The following is a 19,382-nucleotide window of genomic DNA, read 5'->3' on the forward strand; positions in this document are numbered from 1 at the left end:
GCCATCCACCCACTAACCACCGTGCCTTATCACAAGTCACACAATTGGAACCCCACTAAAATTTTGAAAAAAAAAAATTATCAATCATTTTACACATTGCATGCCGTGGTCTAAAATTTATCAGTCATATTGTTACACGCCATTTTCAAAAAATATTGCATGCTATGTTTAAAAAATGTTACACGTCATGTTCAAAACTGTTACATGCAAGTTCAAAAAATACTACACGCCATGTTCAAATATGTTACACGCTAGTTCAAAAATTGTTACATGCCATGTTCAATAAAAATGTTACATGCCATGTGCTAACACATGTTATTTCAGTATATTTTTTATACGCCATGTGCTAACACATGTTATTTCAATATAGTTTTTACATGCCATGTGCATTATAGATGCATGGCATGTAACAACTTTGGGCAATGTTTCTAATCCATGTTTTAATTTACACAAAAAAGTTTCAAAAATTAATGTGTTGTAGTAATAAACCTAATAACATACCTTAGTGTCATCTCTGCTATAAGGTCTGTTTATCGACGGCAATATGACCAGATGCCGAGAGATAGATCACAACACGATGATGATGGTGCTCAATAGAGAATTAACAGAGCTGATACAGTTCAGAGAGCTGAAAGAAAAAGATGAACGAGCTGAAATAGTTGAGCATTTATTTCTATTTCTCTATGGTAGGAGGGAGATATTGAGAGCTTAATTTGCCAAGATGTTTTTAAAGGTATTTTGATCTTCTAATGCTTATTTTTAGATAAAAATAAATAACTTTATATGAATAGTTATTTCTGAAATTACCTTACGAGAAAGGTTATTTTTCACAATTTTCTCAAGAAAATATAAATCACAAATCAAAATAAAAGGAAAAAGAAACAAAGAACAGTGGTTGAACAAATCAAAGACAAAACAAAACAAACAAAGAAAAAAAAAAACACCAAAACAAGCAAGAAAGCTAAAGGGAAAAAAGTAAAAAAATGAAAGAGTTGTAAAAATTGGACAAAAAGATGAAAAAAAGTGAGAAAAGTAAAAGATGAGATAAGACTGAGAAACTCAAAGGAGAAATCAAAAATTAGAATAGAGAAAACAAAAATAGAAAGGATGACAAAACTTAAGAAAGGAAAAAAATGATCAAAATGCTATGTTCATTAAAAAAAACTCTTACAAAACAACTCTCACTCAATTAAAATGTTATATATCAATTAATTGAACTATTAACGTGACGCTCTAATTGAGCCCAGGGGTCCCTTAGAGGAGAACACTAGAAATATAACTATCATTATTATCATTAAACATTAGGGGAGTCAAGCATGGCCCGAGCCCAAGATTATCAAGCCTAGTAAACGCTGAGTCATGAGAAATTCTGAATCACCAATTTAACCTTTATTGGGGTGTTAAATATCCAAAAATGCCACCACGTCCCCACCACCAAAAATAGCACATAAACCCCAGCTGAAGTTTAAACCCGCCGACCCTCCCATTTTCGTCACAACGAAAGAACTTCGCAGTAAATAAGATTTTGTTGGCTTTTCTTAGTTTGTTGTGGTGGTTTTAATGGCTAAAGGAGATGATACAGTGAGAAAAAAGAAAAACAAAGCACTAAGAAAGAAGCTAAACAGGAAAACAGACTCTTCAACTGTATCAGCTCGAATTGCCTCCATTATCGCCTCCAAGAAACGTCGAAAAGCCGGTAAACGCCGCATCTGTCAGGTATTCTTTTTGCCTTAAATTTGCTTTCATTGATTTCTCTTGTTGGTTATTTTTTTTGTGGGTTAAATTTAGTTATTGTTTAGCGTGAAATTTAGGTGATGGGTAGTTGTGAATTTGGCATCGAGTGAAAATTTGGTGATCATATGATATGGCACTGAGTTTGGTTAGTTGAAGATTGGAGAAATTGCTTATGAATAGTGTTTTTTTTTCAATTTAATTGTGTGCTGAAGAAGTGAGACATGAAGAATCATTTATTGGTAGGAATTTATAATGTTTGGTTTTGAGTAGCATTTGGGGAAGTATTTAGAAGTGATGACATGGATTGGTTGCCTATGACGCGTACATAGTGTATCGAGGATAGCCAATGTCTTCGAAGGATTTCGATTAGAATAAAGTACTGTTTAGTATTGTGCGTGGAAGAAGAGTTTTTTATATAAGGAGAAGCATGACGAAAGGGGGAAAATGAGAGTAGGTTGCCGACTTGGTTTGTTTTGATAAATTAGAAAACTCATTGCAAATTTAAGGTGGCTTCAATTTTTTCTCCTATTGTGATGCCTATTTCTCTTCCAGCTTAGTGGACTTTACCTTGTTGCTATGCAGGGGATGTGTTTTAGCCTTCCTACTCCTGATGATCCCTTTAATGACAGACTTGATAAAATGGTTATCAGTAAAAGAGAAACAAAAAAAATCGTGCCTTCAGAACTGGATCAGAAAATGCCAACCAATAAGAAGGACGCTGTTCCCAAAAAAGGATCAGTTCTTGAGCATGATATGAAAGTAGATAGTTTGGTAGCGATGATGGATTTGAAGGATGAACAGAAAAAATTAGTTACATTGATTAATAATGTAGGCCAGACAAGACATATGAATCCAGGAAGAATGCAGATCCAGCTAGGTGGAAAGAAAATTGGTGTCCATGGTCATCAAGAACAAGCCTGTGAAAGTGCACGTTGTCCATCAAAGTATCTTATACTCTGCTTGAAAGCAATAGAAGATGCATTGCATTATGATGGTACCTACAATTGTGAAGAGGGCAAGTCTCTATTTGTCAACACATGGGGTGTTGAATTCTGGAGATGTTATTCAGTTGGAAAGGATATACTTGAGACAAGTGGATCATCTTCCGATGTAGAGCAAATTGCATGGATTGCTTCTACTGCTTCTGATGCTATTTCAAGGAGAGAGAAAGAAGGTCTTTCATTCACCAGCCCTTTCCTTCTATTCCTTGTACCATCCAAAGAGAAAGCTCTTAAGGTTTGTATAACTCTCATAACATTTTCCAGCAAATGTCTATTTGTTGTTTTTTATAGTTTATGATCTGTTTTTCAGCAACTCTTTGTCTGCAATCTTTATCTGATATATTTAGAAGCCTAACATAATTTACTATGTTAGGCCTATTTCACCATTTGTTAAAGATAAATAGAATAAAACCAATTAAATGAAATAAAGAAATGAAAACCTAATTTTAAATGTTACAAGTATATAAGAATATGATCTTATTTAATGGAGTTTCTTTTTCTCTAGTTAAATTATTCAAGCCTATCTTTTGTTGTTCATTTGTTTATTTATTTAATAAGTTTTCATTGATTATGCTCAGGTACGTTCACTCTGCAAGCCCTTGAAAGCTGTTGGCATACATACAGTGAGTTTACACCCGGGTGCTTCCATAGACCATCAGATCAGTGGGTAAATATGCTCTAAACCTCTATATCTCGTGCTGGAAAAAATTAATGTGGTATGCTCCAGAAATTTAGGTATGAGTAGTTGATCAATTTGCTATATAGTGCCATTCTATGTTCTTGAGAATAAATTGCTTAGGATGGATGATTGGGCTGCATTTGTATTATGAGGAAGAGAGGACAAGACCATATGCGCTCTCTCTCTCTCTCTCTCTCCCCCCTGATTTACATTTGTGAGTATGGCTTTTGTGTATGGGCTTGCATGCTTATGCTCACTCATCATAATTTCTAGATTTGTGACTTTATGACTTGTGTGTGCAGTATGCACTCAGTTGTTGACAGTATACTTGCTATTTTGGTTTACCCATTTAAGTGACTTGGGGTTATGATACGTCATCCCTCGTTTTTCTTTTTTCTTTTTCCCTCTCAAATTCAGTTGTTTTTTCTGTAGTCTGCAGAGTTGTGAACCTGAGTTTCTCGTGTCAACACCTGAGAGACTTTTGGAGCTAGCTTCCTTGAAGGCCATAGATATATCTGGGGTCTCCATGCTGGTAAACTGTCTATATAATTTGAAGTTTCTCTTGTTGCACATTATCTGCTACTTTATTTCAATGGTCAACCTGTAATTGTATTTTTTTTTTTTGAAAATTGTAATGGTATTTATTTAAACAAGTTTCTTAAACAGGCTGGCCAATATTTATAGTTATTGACTTTTTTTGTAACTAGGTTTCATCTTGTTTACCTTTTTCTTGAATTTCTCCTGTTATTATTTTCTTAGTGACATTTCTTCCGCTCTGGTAGATATTTAGATGTTCAAATGATGTTATTGTTGTGTATGAGGAATAGTGTAATTCAAGTTCATTCTAATTATTCTACACATTGCATATGGGAAGTTTAATGTTGATATATATCATTTGAAAAGTTTTCCATTTTGAAATGTTGTCAAGTCTCACACATGGGTGCGTAATTCATTATCTACTTTTCACCCACCCCTGTCTGCTACCTTTCTCCCTCTACATGAGATCTATGTATATGTTTGTTGGTATTTATGTTATGGAATAAATTTGCTACTATCAATCTACCTTAATGGCCTTAAACATCAAAAGCTCATTTCGTTAAAATCATTAAATATTTAGTGTCTAACAATTAAATTCTTGAATAGGTTATTGATGGAATGGAGTCTCTTTCTAGAGCTGGTTATCTCAATACCATAAAGTCTATCAGGCAGGCTATTTCAGCAAACCCCCATACTTTGGTGTTCAACGATTCCTTCAGTAATGCTTCTATTCCTGCTGTGCAAAATCTACTGACGGGATTAGTCTATAGATTATCTCTCAATAATTCTGTTGCTAGTCAAAGTGCTTCCATCATCCAGTCTATATATGTGTGCTCCTCGAAGGAAGAAAAGATGATGAAGGTAGGTTTTTAACATGTTTGAACAATTGCATACTGCCTGAGATAGTATATCGTGTGGCTGAAAATCTTTTATCATTCACTTTGGTATATTTTAGAAAATGACAAGCCGAAATTTATTTGGTCTCTAAACTTTCTTAAAACCAAAGAAAACTTAATCATGCAAATATGTAAGCCCTAACAGAGACTTTTAACTGAATTAAATTGGTTTGACTTTGAATGTAGTTTGGCTCTGTATCTGGGCTTTCTGGAAAAAGAAAAGACCCTGTAATCTAACCCAAATTTCTGCTTTAAATTCTGAAAACCAAGACTTTAGATTTTGCATTTAAATCAATTTATAAAAATTGAAAACCCTCAAATAATTAAATGAAACAGGTAATAATGCACATAATATTCTGATCCAGTTTGGCTATTGGTCTCATATGAAATGGAAACTTATTTTTGTTTTGCTCTATAAACTAAGTTGAACTTCTACAATTATGAATGGAATCAAACTGAACTGAATTAATCTATTTGTTTGATTTTTCTGTTCGAACCTAATAGTGCAACCCCTACTATAGTTCATTGTTGAATGTGACAAACATTAAACTGCTCCTTTAGCATTCTCTTATATGCTTTATCATTAAACTGATGTTTAGTGCTAACGGAAGCTCTTGCTATGTTGGGATTTTAGACCAGTGTTTCCATGGGGTAAAGGGCAAAGTGAGGCATAAGCCACATGAAGTAATATAATGTTTTATTTATGGTTTGCAATTCAAGTTTCAATTTCGGGCTTTGACCTTGGCTCTGGTCATCATAAAGAAACAAAATTTTTTATTGCATTTGAATTCACAAAAATGTCTATAGCTTATATTTAATCCCAAAATGACACAAAACCTGTTCGAACCCAAAACGGTCCGAATGCGAGATGACATGAATCTGAAATGTTCGAACTCGAGACAGCTCAAACCCGAAATGGTCTGAACCTGAGATGACCGGTATTTGCGTTGGTTTGAACCCGAAATGATCTATAATTTGAAATGAACTTGAACACGAAGACAGCTCGACCCAAACCTGCCTGATTTTCACCTCTAAGTAAGAGTTGACCATTCAACATTTTGCTGCAATTAGCTATTCTTTCAAGCAAGACTTTAGAGATACCATTCTTCTCAACGTTGGGAATCATTCTGGATGTGTCTGATCTCGTTGTTAATTTGCTATAGATGCTTTACTTTTGTTTCATGTGCATTTATGACTTTACTTTCATCTTATTTTTTTCTTGGATTGATGTAATGGTTACTATTTGCTCCCTTACTCTTCTACATATCAGATGTAGGACATGTCAGTTTTCTGTCGCTGCACCCCCCACCCCCCCTAAGAACAACAGCAATTTCTGGTTTCTTTTACAGTGAGAAGTGAGGTCAATCATTGTGGAAAGTAGGGATGTGCATGCTGTATGTCTGCTATATTAATTGAACAATGATACTAGTTTCACTGGGCATTGATCTTTCTTTTGGATCTTAAGACTTTGCCTTCAATTTTATAATTTCACTTCTGAAGCTTGTAGTTAATGAATTTTTACAGGGCATTCATGCTTTGGATGATGCTACCTGCAATCAAATGATACCACAACCTTTGAAGGTGCTGTACATAGTTGGAAAAGACAATAATGTTCAAAAATTAGTATCAGCTGTCAAATTAAAGGGATATTCCATCTCCATCAGCTCTTCCTTGAATATTATGGAGTTCGAGAACAGGTAAATTCTGAATTAGTTTTTGGAGAATCGGTTTAAAAGCTATTCACATGTTGGAGACTCGGTTTAAAAGCTTAATGGTTGTTGGAGACTCAATTTAGAAGCTATTCACATGTTGGACTTTTAACCATTTGGGTTGTGTTGTCTATGTTTGTCCATGATACTTGGCTTTGCAACCAAGGTATTTGATGGATGTTACTGTTCTGTTTCAGGAATTGCCAGTTGTTGCCAGTGTTTGTATTTGTAACTGATATATTGTCTTTTTCTTCCCCAGTCTGCACTCTGGCATTAGAGGGAGACATACAGTCTCCATTATTGCTACTGAGCACATCAGTTCTACAGATTTGGGAGAGTATGGTGTTGTAATACTTCCAGATTTTGTTCTCTCAATTGATGATTATGTTCACATTCTTGCAAGGATGGCACGACAAACAGTCAATGGTGTATTGCACAGCTTTTTAACTGAAGATGATGCGCAGCATGCCGGTCCATTGATTGAAATCCTTGAACAATGTCGGCAGGCAGTGCCTGAAGCCCTAAGAAACTTGTGTCATGTGGTTCATCCATGTTAAAGAGTCCTTGAAAAGAAATAACTGTCTCATTTTTTCTAGACCCTCAAATTCTCTTTGCTGGAACTATTATTAGGTGAAATGTTGCAATCTCATATTTCACCTGCAGTTTTGCTAATACGGCAATGAGGTTAAGAATTTGTAAAATTAGGCTGAGTGGCCAAAAATTTAAAAAAGAAAAGAAAGAAGCTCATCTGGTTATTGATTGGTTTGGAGAGGGATGAAACGTTAAAAGTTTCTTGTTGAAGGAAAAAGTTTAAAGCAACAGAAAATGAGGGAAGCTTTCATGGTTGGTAGAAATTTTACCCTTTGTTTTCACTGCCAGTTGAAATACAACTTTACAAAGTAGTGTCAAATTGCAATAATTCAAAATAACTAAGAATATCTACCGCCTGGTCAAATATTTTATTAAATTTCTCTTTCAGTACTTTTGAAATTGAAAATTTCATCAATTTCCATCAATTATGGTAAGTGAAATTTATAATTTAGTTGCAAAATTTTTTTGTATGTTATATTTGTTTTATCATTTATTTTTTCTTTGGGGAAACATATTTACTTATTATTAATACTACTTGCTTACCTAGTATTTATTTTTACTTATTTCTTTTTCATCTTATATCTTTATATCATGCTTATTTTTTCTCTTTTTGGAGAACATATTGCATTATCTATTTATTAGTTAATTATTTTTTCTTGCTTACTATTATTTTTATCCAATATTTATTTATTTATTTCTAAATCATTGTATTTAAACTCATCATTTTATTTTAAAGTAAAATATCCATAATCTTAGGTTTTGACCATAATTCACTTCAAGTTTATTAGAGGAGACATTAGACTAAAAAAGCCGACTGCCCTGCTGAGCTGTTGACTTTTTATTTTTGAGGATTTATTTATTTGTTTATTTATTTATTTTTTAGGCAATTGTGTTGGAAGTTAAAAGGGGAAAAAATTTGGACCTAGAAATGGGTCGAAAGTTTGGGAGCTAGGGATTCGAGGGGATGGAAAATCAACTGCCATGCTGAGCAATAGCCGTCCAACTTTCTTGCTCTTTTTTTTGTTTTCTCTTTAAAGAGCTTCTTCTTTTCTTATTATTTTATATATCCAATGGACTTGAAATAATTTTTAATTATAAAAGGTCACATGGTCCAAATCCTAATTAGACTCAGACTTTAATTCATGTAAAGTTAGGTCCAAATAAAATCAGCCCAATTAAGGTTAAAAATATACTTAAATCAAAATAAAAATTTAAGATCAAATTAAACCATATAATTATTTTAGCATAACTTTAAATTACCTCCAACAAAATATAATGTCTACACAACTTTTGTTGTTAATTTATTTGTCAAGATATAATAATAATAATGCATTTTCTTTCGAAACAAGGACATTTTGCTTGGAAATGTTATAGGCATTCTTTGAGGTGTTATTTTTAAAATTATTTTTTAATGCACCATTTTCACTAAAATTAACATAGAATATTCTTTTAAGTATATACAAACTGTGTCTTATCAACCAAATTGTTATATATCTAACTACCATAACAGGTCCTCCCATAGCGTTTACCATGGTATTTAATCTATCATCTTAAAATTTAAAACATAATATTTGGTTAAAGAAAGAAAAAAGTATGCATAAACTAATAAAGAAATGAGGGTCCATTTCAAAAGGTTGCAACTGAATAAATTATAATATATAAATATGGATGAATTCTTAGAGTTGAGAAACCAGAGGCTGATCCCTTGAGAATATTGTATGGTTTGAGGCATAATCAAGAAGTAATTTGACCAATAATTTGTATATGTTCTGTGAGTGATATCGGTTGGCATGCTGTGGTAGGTTTATAGATTGAAAAAAAAATGGCACCTAAAAAAGATGTTTTATCAGCCATGATTAACTCAAACCCTAATTTAATTAATAGGAAGGGAAGATGTGTTGGATGTGATGCTTGGGAGGCTTCTGTCTCTCACTTGTTGTGATGATGCTTTTCTTTCCCAAATTCTTCTCTCAATTAATTAAATCTTTCCTGCCTTGAGCTGGACATTATAACTCATTCCCCCAGCTAACACTCCTATTAAACTTACTTCCCAAGGTTGACCAAATTCCTGTGCATTGGCTCTCATAAGTTGTTTTTTTTTTTAATTGAGAGAAAGAAAATTTGAATTCTACTTTTTAAATAAAACGATTATGCATCAATCAATAAATTGAATATTCAAATGCTCTTTTTCTCTCCCTCAAATTGCAGTGTTGATAAAAAGTTCAACCAGGTCCATAGACATATGAAATAAATCCATTTGCTAGTCACTTTTGTAAAACTTCTTTTTTTCATTAGCTGTTTAATAAAATTATATATATATATATATATATAAAAGAAAAGAAAAGAAAAGAAACCATGGAGCTCTTATAACTAGTCCATCTTCCATAATTTGATTTTTAATCCAAAAAGTTTATGCCTGTAATATAGAACTCTTATTTCTAACATAATTAAGTGTGTCGTCTTGAATGAATGTTCCATCGTCGGTGTCCTATGGGCTCTGTATATCAATGTTCTCTCATTGAGCATGCGTGCTTCCTTTAAATAAAAGATATATTGGCAAATTTGACTTCAAACTCCATTTGTTTCTTTTGGAGGACAGCACCTAAAGAAAAGAACATGGACTATATCCTCTCTTTCCTTACAGTTTCTTAATCTTTGCTTTTGCAACAGTACTGTGGTTGTGCTATCAATTTTGCTGAGGACTCTCTTTAATACCTATCAAATTATGAAATATGATTTTTTATTCTCTTTTTTAATTTGTGGGTTTGTATAATTTATATATATTTTAATGCATATAAAGACTCATTGAACCTAAACTACTTGGTTAATGATAGATAACCATTTTTTATTCTATTCTCTTACATTTTTTCATCTCAATTAAGATTCAAACTTGAGATTTTTAAATTTGAATATCGATTTTCAACTATATGCATTATAGTTGGGATGTTTTCTTCGTGAGTACTTACATTTTTAATTTTTTTTTCACCCTCTATCGCATAAAGTGTTCATATTTTATAAGCAAGTAATTACTAACTAAATTTTTTGATTTGGGCTCTTAAGTACTTTGACTTAAGATGATTTTATTATTAAAAGGTTATTCCTCGGAACACCAAGGCAATTGGTGCATGTGTAATTGCCTTACTAAAATAATTACTTTGACATTCTTATTCATTCCCCTTCTCCTATAGTTTATTTTTGGGAGGGGATGGGGGAGGGAAGTCACTCTCAATCGCAATCATGAATCACACCAATCACCAAAGACAGTCGCAAGGGCACTTGTGTTGAATGGGCAAGTTATGATTGGTCATCATGAGCACATCACATGTTCTTCTTGTGTAGCTCCAATGTAGTGCCATGGAGTGCCCAAAGAAGCAATCTTTCAGAGAAATATAAGCATTGCCCTTACGCTTTCACGAGGCTGACGGCTCACTTCATGCTTCAAACATTTGGAGGTGAAATTTCCCTTTCATTCACACCCTTAAAAACATATCCAAAGCCTCTACAAAGTACCAGCATGTTGACATCATAGGCCGGAAACCAACAGAAATGCTTTATTTTTGAAGGCTTTTTTATTCGAAATTAGAGATAAAAATATAATGCCTATTAAGTTTCAACTCAATTAAATCTCTGTCATTCGGAATTGTCTAAGTATTTTCTATCTAACTAGTAGAACTCGTTAACTAATTGAAATCTCACAGGTAGAAAATATCATTGGAGCAGTTTTAGAAATAGAAAAAATCCTACTTTCTTTACTAATATGAAGATATATACATATACAATTTGTACAGATTCTGTCATTGCTAAAATATCTGCTAAAATCCCTAAGAAAATGTTGAAAATAAATATGGAAAGAATTAAAGAGTTTGTCAAATCCTATTACTTGAAATATGAACAATATTGTTGCCGGAATGATAAACATATTCTGCTCTTTGATTTGAGGATATCCATATATTTTGTAATAGCTTCCCTCAAGTTGGTGTGGTTGACAGGTGCAGACACTATCGAGCTTCTCGTCGATATTGTGAGCATCCACCTTGTGCCTCCCTCAAGTTGGTGGATAGTGAACTTCTATACGGTTTAGGAATAAGTTGAATATTTCGGCACTAAGTCCCTTGGTTAACAAATCTACAAGTTGATTGTGTGAGGGAACAAAATTGAGAGTTATGAGTTTTTGTTGAATGTGTTCTCTGATAAAATTACAATCAAGCTCAATGTGTTTAGTTCATTCATGAAAGACTAGATTGGATGCTATGTGTATGGCTGACCTACTATCATACAATAGGGGAATACGTTATTTAATAGAAAAAAACAAGTCTTTCAAAACATCGCATAACAAACTAGTTTTGTAGTTGTCATTGTCATTGCTCGATATTAAGCTTCAGCTGATGATCTAGATACCGTTTGTTGTTTCTTTGATTTTCAGCTAATAGGAGTGTCTCCTAGACAAATAAGCATTCCTAAAACTAAACACCTAGTAGTCAAACAAGTAGCCTAATATGAGTCACAGCACGCCTTCAACTCAAGTGACTTCATATTACAATAAAAAAAGCCATGGTCAAGAGATTTGTTGATATATTGAACCAATCTTTTTGCCATAGCAAGACAAGGAGCTCTTGGTGCTTGCATGAATTGGCTTAAGACTTGTATAGCATAAGAGATGTCCGATCGAGTCACTATTAAATAGATTAGTCTCCTTACAAGTCTTTGATATATAGTCACATCCTCAAGTAAGTCCCATATCTCACTAGATAGATTGTGTTGTTGTGGAATTGATGTTTGCACAACTTTTGAATCTTCGAGACCTATTTCTTTGATAATATATCCTCCATATTTGTGCTAATTCACATAGATTCTATCTTGATTCATTCTAACTTTTAACCCAAAAAATAATGCAAAGATTTTAGGTCTTTTATTTTGAAACAAGTCTTAAAATATTTCTTAAATTATATGCATTTATCTCCATTATTCTCAACAAGTATAAGATCATCCGTGTAGATTAATACTACCAAGAAACTATTTCCATCTGAAAACGTGAATACTGAGTGATTCCATGGACTTTGTTTAAACCCATAATTGAGAAGAGAAGAGGAGAGTTTTTCAAACCATTATCATTGTGCTTGTTTGAGTCCATACAAGGACTTATGCAGTTTATAAACTAGTGAATCATTAAGAACTTCCATACCTTGAGAAGGTTTCATGAATACTTTTTCATTGAATTCCCCATGTAAAAAGGCATTGTCAATGTCCATTTGATGTAGTTCCCATCCTTTAATTACTGAAATAGCCAACAAGCATCACACTATAGTGAATTTAGCCACTAGAGCAAATTTTTCATTAGAGTCAAGTTTCTCCATTTGATTGTAACCCTTTGCAACTAATTGAGCTTTGCTCCTCTCAATTGTTCCATCAGCTCTTCATTTAATTTTGAATACCTATTTTCTCCCAATTGCCCATTTTTCTTATGGTAAGAGAACTAGGTTCCATGTATTGTTCAAAAGAAGAGCTTTTAGCTCTTTATTGGTTGTTTCTTCCACATCTAATTTTTTTACAACATTCTCATAAGTGTCTAGCTCAATATTGACTTTTTCCAATCTTGCATTGTTAGTAGAAGATACTACGAGATTTTTAGAAAGGAATGAATGGTTCATCTGAATTACTAAGATGATAGTGGAGTGGTTTCTACTTGATGGTTTTGGTCGAGGATTTGACTTGGTTTCTATTAGTTTTTCTACCATAGAAAAAAACCACAAAAGAGAATAATTTAGCTTTGATACCATGTAAAAAATACTAATGGAGATGTTTTAGAATTAGAAAAAACCCTACTTTTATGAACAAGATGAAGACATGTGTATACAATTTGTACAGATTCTGTCACTTTTAAATATATGCTAAAATTCTTAAGAAAATACTGAAAATAAATACGGAAAGAATTAAAGAGTTTGCCAAATACTTTTACCTAAAATATGGAGAATATTGTTGCTGAAATAATGAACATCTTCTGCTCCTTAATTTGAGGATACTTGTATATTTTGTGATGTCTCACATGACACTTTATGGTTTTTTTTTTTCAATTAAAATTCTATGATTTTTTTCTCAACTAAAATCATGTGAGTAACTTCTGTTCCCATAGGACTTCATCTGTTAATTAGTTTTATTCCATAAAATTATAAGAATATTTTAAAATATGAATAAATAGACAAACTTGGAATTAAAAGTATTTTGATAATATTATTAGACAAAATCAATAGTTTAATTTCTGTGGGAGTATAAGTTATCCATAAGGTGCTGATTAGGAAAAATAATATTTACGAAATGTTAATTGAAAAAAAAATCAGGAAATGCCATGTGATATAAATTAACATCATATGAGATGTATGTGAAATTTACCTTATATTATTGACTAGAGGTATTCAGGATTTTATAAACTTAAAAGTTAACCTCATGGTCTTGGTTCCTTCAAGAAAAAAAATAAAACGAAAAGAAATATCTCATGCACGAAAGTCTCTACGCTGCAGCCAAACAAAGAACATACCATAATACTAATTCCACCCATCATTGTCCTCTCACCTTCTCTTAACAAAATAAATAAATATAAAAAGGAAATTAAAGAGGAAAAAATTTGTTAATTTCCCAACTTTCCCTTACTTTCAAAGTTTACTAGGTTAAATGCAGGTGATTCATGAATGATTTAACAATTATTTAAAGAGTAATTAAAGATGTAGAAATGAGTAAATTAGTAAAGCGTCTTCAACTGAATCCTGCCAAAAAGCAGTCAACCCACTTGACCCAGAAAATCACTTAGCACCCAAAAGTTGAACCCGCCCCTATCATTTCCTCCTTTAAACCTTACAGCTCCATATCTAATTAGCTAAAATTTTCCTAATTAAAAACTTTTGTTCATATTCAAAGTTGCTGCTCAATGAAACAACAAATGATTTCAAACATATTGAGCTCCTAATTCATAAAGACAATGTGCTTCACAATAAATGCTTTTTTATTTTTGCTGTATTTAATATAACGAAAAAGAAATCTAATTATTCCTTTATTGTAAATAAAACTTTTTTATTAATTTATATTAAGCTTCCTAGCTTCTTCTTTCGTGACCCAAGGTGATTGAAAGCGATGTCTAAACTCGTTTTGGGTTAGTTACAGATTTATAAATTAAACTAAATTTTAAAGGGACACATTAAATTAAAATGTGGAGTTGTAAATCAAAAGCTGCAGGAATTCGACTTTCATTGCCGGTTTAAGATCCGCAGTCCCTTTCCTTTTGACCAACTGTTCTTTGTAATTAAATTTGGTTATATATTTATATATATAACAACACAGGCTGCATTCTAGCATCAGCTCTTAAGCCTCTCTTCTATAAACAATTCGCTAGGCAAAGAGGAGAGAATAGAGAGTCGACACCCCCCAAACCCAAGCTTTGTTTGTCTCTAACTCTCTTTACAATTAGAATTTCATGCTTGTTTTGTAGTATGTTTTTGCCCTCTTTTTCTTGTTTGTATAGCAAGGTTTGAAACTTGGTTCACCTTCAGTTTTGTGATCATTCTGGAAGTGGGTCTGCTGCTGCAATGGAGAGCTTTAGATCTACTTACTGACAGAAGTCCAGCTTGCTCTCTCTCCTACATTGCCTATACGTAACTCACAAGCAATAATCACAGCTCTTGAAACCAAATATAGATTCGTGTTCTTTTCGCAAAGCCAACCTACTTCTTTATAACCAAAGCACGTATAGTAACACCATAACGTGTAGTACTTTCTCAGGCAGGCTCCTATTTGTCCATACCAAAGAGCTCTGATGGACCAGATATCGGAGACCTCCAGGACCATAATTCCAGGCACATTTCAGGTCAGTCAGGATGATATTACAGGCCAAATTGGGTTGATTTGGCAGCAAACAAAAGCGCCATTGATCGTGCCTGTCTTGAAAGTTATGGTGGTTTTGTGTCTGGCAATGTCCATAATGCTTTTTGTTGAAAGGGTGTATATGGGAATTGTTATAGTCTTTGTGAAGTTGTTTGGGAGAAAACCTGAGAAGATGTACAAATTGGAGCCGATGAAGGATGATGTTGAGCTTGGTTATTCTGCTTATCCCATGGTTCTAGTACAAATCCCAATGTACAATGAAAAAGAGGTGAATACTTTGCTTTGTTAATTCTTATATTATTCACCTATTCACCTTGGTCAGTTTAAGTGTCTATTTGTATATATAAAACGTTAAATTTGCTTATGTTTACTGTTTTATTGTATACAGGTTTATCAGCTATCAATTGGAGCTGCATGTGGGCTTTCATGGCCAGCTGATCGGATCATAATTCAAGTGCTCGATGATTCAACAGATCCTGCCATTAAGGTTCTGTCAATAACCCATCTCATGGAATTTTAAAGTAACTATATATACCTCAAGTTACAGATTTGGAAAATGTCACTGTTTCATTGTGAAAAATTGTAGCCACCCAAAACCGATATTACCAACACTTAACACGATTTTTGATGTGGGTTTCTGAAATGCCACAGGCCTTGGTGGAACTAGAATGCCAAAGATGGGCAAGCAAGGGCATAAACATAAAGTACGAAATACGGGACAACAGGAATGGATACAAAGCAGGTGCTCTCAAAGAAGGCATGAAGCATAGCTACGTCAAACAATGTGACTACGTGGCTATTTTTGACGCTGATTTCCAACCTGAGCCAGACTTCCTCTGGCGCACCATCCCGTTTCTTGTCAGCAACCCTGAAATTGCACTTGTTCAAGCACGTTGGAAATTTGGTAACCTTTATTAACCCCTAATTTTTACACTTGATTAAGCTACTTTTGCTTTGATTATTGCTTGACAATTCTTTTTTGTGTCGGTGGTCCTTCCTGTCTTGCTCTTTTGTTTGTTTCTTGGCCACGAGATGTATGGTCTACTGCCCTTCTTATTTTCCTTTTAAATTAAGGTTTAATGATATCATTGGACGGGAGCAGAATGTTGCCAGGTGTGGAGAGGTTGGTGGGGCAACCTAGTGTCATGTATGGCAACCGAAGAGAGTTAAAAAATGAAAATGTCAAAACTGGCAATTAAATATTTCTGCATGATCAATATTCAATTAGGATATAAACTTTTAATTTTTTTTTAATAATTAGAGAAAGAAGATTTGAATTTTTTTTTAAATAAAAAAATCATGTGTTAATTAATAAACCAAATATTCAAATGTAAATGTAAACTCTTGATTGTTTCCAATGGCCAACCCTAAAAGAGAGTAATGCTTTCTTTGATTTGTCATTGGAAGAGAAGGCTCTTAACAATACCACCCGCCTTTGGATAAAATTAAATAGACATAGGCATAATTGAAATGACATGACGCTGACACATTAAACATGGATTACTTTGCTAGATTCTAGACTGGTCTTTCATTTTCAGATGATTTGAATGTCAATTCATTTTTATTAGAATAATTTTAATTCAAATTATTCATAGTGGATCTTTGTTGTCGTGAACTTTAGATGAAGAAATCAACTGTGAAAATGAGAAATTCATTTTGATTTTTTATCAGTGATTAGTCCGTAGAAAAAGCTTTTTGGTTTTTGAAGGAAGCCATGGAAAAGTGATTCTTCTTTATAACAAAATGGAGTAACAAGTAAATATAAATCAACGAATTGATGGTTGTGTGATAATTTGGATGGTATAATGATCATTGTGACTTTGGGTTTCTGTTTCAGTCAACTCAGACGAATGCTTAATGACAAGGATGCAAGAGATGTCATTGGATTACCATTTCATAGTGGAGCAAGAAGTAGGGTCTTCAACCCATGCTTTCTTTGGTTTCAATGGTAATCAATCTTCACAAAGGCATTAAAGCTTTAAGTCCTTTAATAAAGCAAATTTCTATGCATATCAGTCATGATTATATTCTGCAGGGACGGCAGGTGTCTGGAGAATTTCGGCACTCAGTGAAGCCGGAGGATGGAAAGACAGAACAACAGTGGAGGACATGGATTTGGCTGTCCGAGCTAGTCTTAAAGGCTGGAAATTCGTTTATGTCGGCGACCTCAAGGTATTGTTATCATCTTACTATGATTATAGTACTGTTGGAAAAAATTTTAATAATAACTGGAAAATGTAAAAGCTATCAGGGAAAAAGAGAGCAAGATGTTTCAATCTTGTGAAAGCTGTTCAACTTAGTATCTAAAAGTGGGGCTTGTCTTAAACATCTTTTTCTTTTAAAAGATTGTTATTGGAAGTTGAAGTCGACGTGGTCCCGGACTCTTTCTTCGATAAAGTCGTAAGCTTCGGATCTTATGTTTTTTTCATGAAACGGTGACTGAGAGATAATTTCGGTAAGGCGCGCATCAGGTTCACTTAATAATAAGTTAAAAAGCTTATTCTGTAAATTTTATTTCAGTTCCATGATTGTAAAGTAGAAAAGTTCTAAGTCTAGTGCACTTTGGTAATGGCGAATGCTCATTGCCCCATTCAAATTTTGTCTTACTATGTTCTCGTACTCTCCTTCATTGAGTTGAGGAGGCAGTCCGTGAACTAATTGCCTTTCGAGGCCCCGAATACGCGATATGAGTTCCCCTCCCACGTGCGCGTTTTGCGCGTGAAAGTTTTCCAAGACTCGTGCCGCGGATAAGGGTTCCGCTTCTTGGAAAACTTCAGTCCAGCTTGAGGAATTATCAGAAAAAAAATATACAATATCTTAGCAAATGTTTTATCTGTTTGGAAAAGTTTTATTACGGTTTGTTTTAAGTAAAAATAATCTCATCATCTCCAGAAGCATGCGAGATTCAAGTAGATGCCTGATATTAAAATTGTTTTTCAGATTTCTTGTTTACCAAATAGATTCTATTTGACCTTCTTATTATTGGCTTATCTTAGGTGAAAAATGAATTGCCAAGTACTTTCAAGGCCTACCGATACCAACAGCACAGATGGTCTTGTGGCCCCGCTAACCTCTTCAGGAAAATGGCAATGGAGATCATAAGAAATAGGGTAAGATACCAACTGATTAATGGGTGCAGAATTTTAAACCAATCAGTTGTTTTGCCCATATATAGTAACCTAACACTCACTAACCTGCTGTTTATCGCAGAAAGTTTCTCCCTGGAAGAAGTTTTATGTGATCTACAGTTTCTTCTTTGTCAGGAAGATTGTGGCTCACCTTGTCACATTTATTTTCTACTGTGTTGTTTTACCGGCAACTGTTTTTGTCCCTGAAGTCGAGGTTCCTAAGTGGGGAGCTGTCTACATTCCTTCTATCGTCACTCTTCTCAATGCTGTTGGAACTCCAAGGTTATTTTCTATTCTGAACTTGCTTTCCTTGCGTTTCCATCAGCCTACAGCAATGAAAAATGCTGTCAAGGTTTCATCTTGGTCAATCACTTAACTTTTAACCTCTCTGATCATGTAATGTTGCAGGTCATTGCATCTACTGATCTTCTGGATTCTTTTTGAGAATGTCATGTCTCTACATCGGACTAAGGCAACATTTGTTGGTCTGCTGGAGGCAGGGAGAGTGAATGAATGGGTTGTTACAGAGAAATTGGGAGATGCTCTTAAGACAAAATTAGGTGGAAAAGCTCCCAGGAAACCCCGCATCCGAATTGGCGAAAGGTAATAACCTCCTCTGAATCACTTCACAGTTACTATCTTCACTGAATTTAGCATCAACTAATCCTTAGCACAATACCAGCTTAACACATTTCCTAAATATATTTCCTGCTTGATGGTTGCATATAAACAGAATCCATTTGCTAGAGCTTGCTGTTGGGGCATACCTCTTCTTCTGTGGCTGCTATGATCTGGCTTTTGGAAAGAATCGCTACTTCATATTCCTATTCCTGCAATCTATCGCCTTCTTCATAGCCGGCGTTGGTTATGTTGGAACCTTTGTTCCAACCTCTTAGCAAAATCAATCAAACAAAGAATCATCTCCAAAGTCTTATCATTCACTTTCTGTCTTCTCCATATATATGACACTTCAATTTCTTTGATTGTTATTAAAATTTTCTTTTCATTCAAATTGTTACAGTTTTTACATTATTACAGAAAGGGTGATCATTCTTTTATGCTGAGCATAAGTGGATTTGAGCAATCAAGTTGAATTGTAATTTTCTCTTGTAAAATGAAAGAAATTATGGGAAAATATCTTAATATCAAGTAGCTGGATCCAATCTACATAATTACTTTTCCTTCAATGTATACTCAGAGATCAGTTTTTTCATCCTGAGGAATATAATTTGCTGCTA

The 19,382-nt window shown here is 33.8% G+C and overlaps 2 protein-coding genes across 3 annotated transcripts; both read left to right on the forward strand.

Moving 5' to 3' along the window:
- Positions 1–1,455: 1,455 nt before the first annotated feature.
- On the forward strand, positions 1,456–7,317 carry LOC110425584 (P-loop containing nucleoside triphosphate hydrolases superfamily protein). Its single transcript, XM_021440495.2, has 7 exons — positions 1,456–1,716; positions 2,317–2,970; positions 3,314–3,402; positions 3,847–3,946; positions 4,558–4,812; positions 6,372–6,544; positions 6,816–7,317. The coding sequence occupies exons 1-7, from the start codon at positions 1,561–1,563 to the stop codon at positions 7,111–7,113; spliced, it is 1,725 nt and encodes a 574-aa protein (XP_021296170.1). The 5' UTR covers positions 1,456–1,560; the 3' UTR covers positions 7,114–7,317.
- A 7,233-nt stretch (positions 7,318–14,550) lies between these two features.
- On the forward strand, positions 14,551–19,165 carry LOC110425049 (glucomannan 4-beta-mannosyltransferase 9-like). Of its 2 annotated transcripts, none has more exons than XM_021439830.2 (9): positions 14,551–15,284; positions 15,405–15,503; positions 15,668–15,920; positions 16,854–16,964; positions 17,061–17,188; positions 18,013–18,126; positions 18,227–18,426; positions 18,553–18,747; positions 18,878–19,165. In XM_021439830.2, the coding sequence occupies exons 1-9, from the start codon at positions 14,949–14,951 to the stop codon at positions 19,038–19,040; spliced, it is 1,599 nt and encodes a 532-aa protein (XP_021295505.1). In that variant the 5' UTR covers positions 14,551–14,948; the 3' UTR covers positions 19,041–19,165. The 2 variants fall into 2 exon arrangements, with proteins under 2 accessions (XP_021295505.1, XP_021295504.1); XM_021439829.2 differs by having other exon boundaries at positions 14,570–15,284; positions 17,052–17,188.
- Positions 19,166–19,382: the final 217 nt, after the last annotated feature.

The sequence above is a fragment of the Theobroma umbraticum genome, unplaced genomic scaffold, assembly GCF_002168275.2.
Source record: "Theobroma umbraticum cultivar Fairchild unplaced genomic scaffold, ASM216827v3 scaffold_81.0, whole genome shotgun sequence".
Taxonomy (NCBI): Eukaryota; Viridiplantae; Streptophyta; class Magnoliopsida; order Malvales; family Malvaceae; genus Theobroma; species Theobroma umbraticum.

What these genes read in the sequence shown, in the direction of transcription:
- LOC110425584 (XM_021440495.2), top strand. Translation starts at nt 1,561, where the DNA reads ATGGCTAAAGGAGATGATACAGTGAGAAAAAAGAAAAACAAAGCACTA. An exon ending in TATCTGGGGTCTCCATGCTG is followed by an intron (nt 3,947 to 4,557) that starts GTAAACTGTCTA and finishes ATTCTTGAATAG; the next exon opens with GTTATTGATGGAATGGAGTC. An exon ending in ATTATGGAGTTCGAGAACAG is followed by an intron (nt 6,545 to 6,815) that starts GTAAATTCTGAA and finishes TTTCTTCCCCAG; the next exon opens with TCTGCACTCTGGCATTAGAG.
- LOC110425049 (XM_021439829.2), top strand. Translation starts at nt 14,949, where the DNA reads ATGGACCAGATATCGGAGACCTCCAGGACCATAATTCCAGGCACATTT. An exon ending in TGCTTTCTTTGGTTTCAATG is followed by an intron (nt 16,965 to 17,051) that starts GTAATCAATCTT and finishes TATATTCTGCAG; the next exon opens with GGACGGCAGGTGTCTGGAGA. An exon ending in CGCATCCGAATTGGCGAAAG is followed by an intron (nt 18,748 to 18,877) that starts GTAATAACCTCC and finishes GCATATAAACAG; the next exon opens with AATCCATTTGCTAGAGCTTG.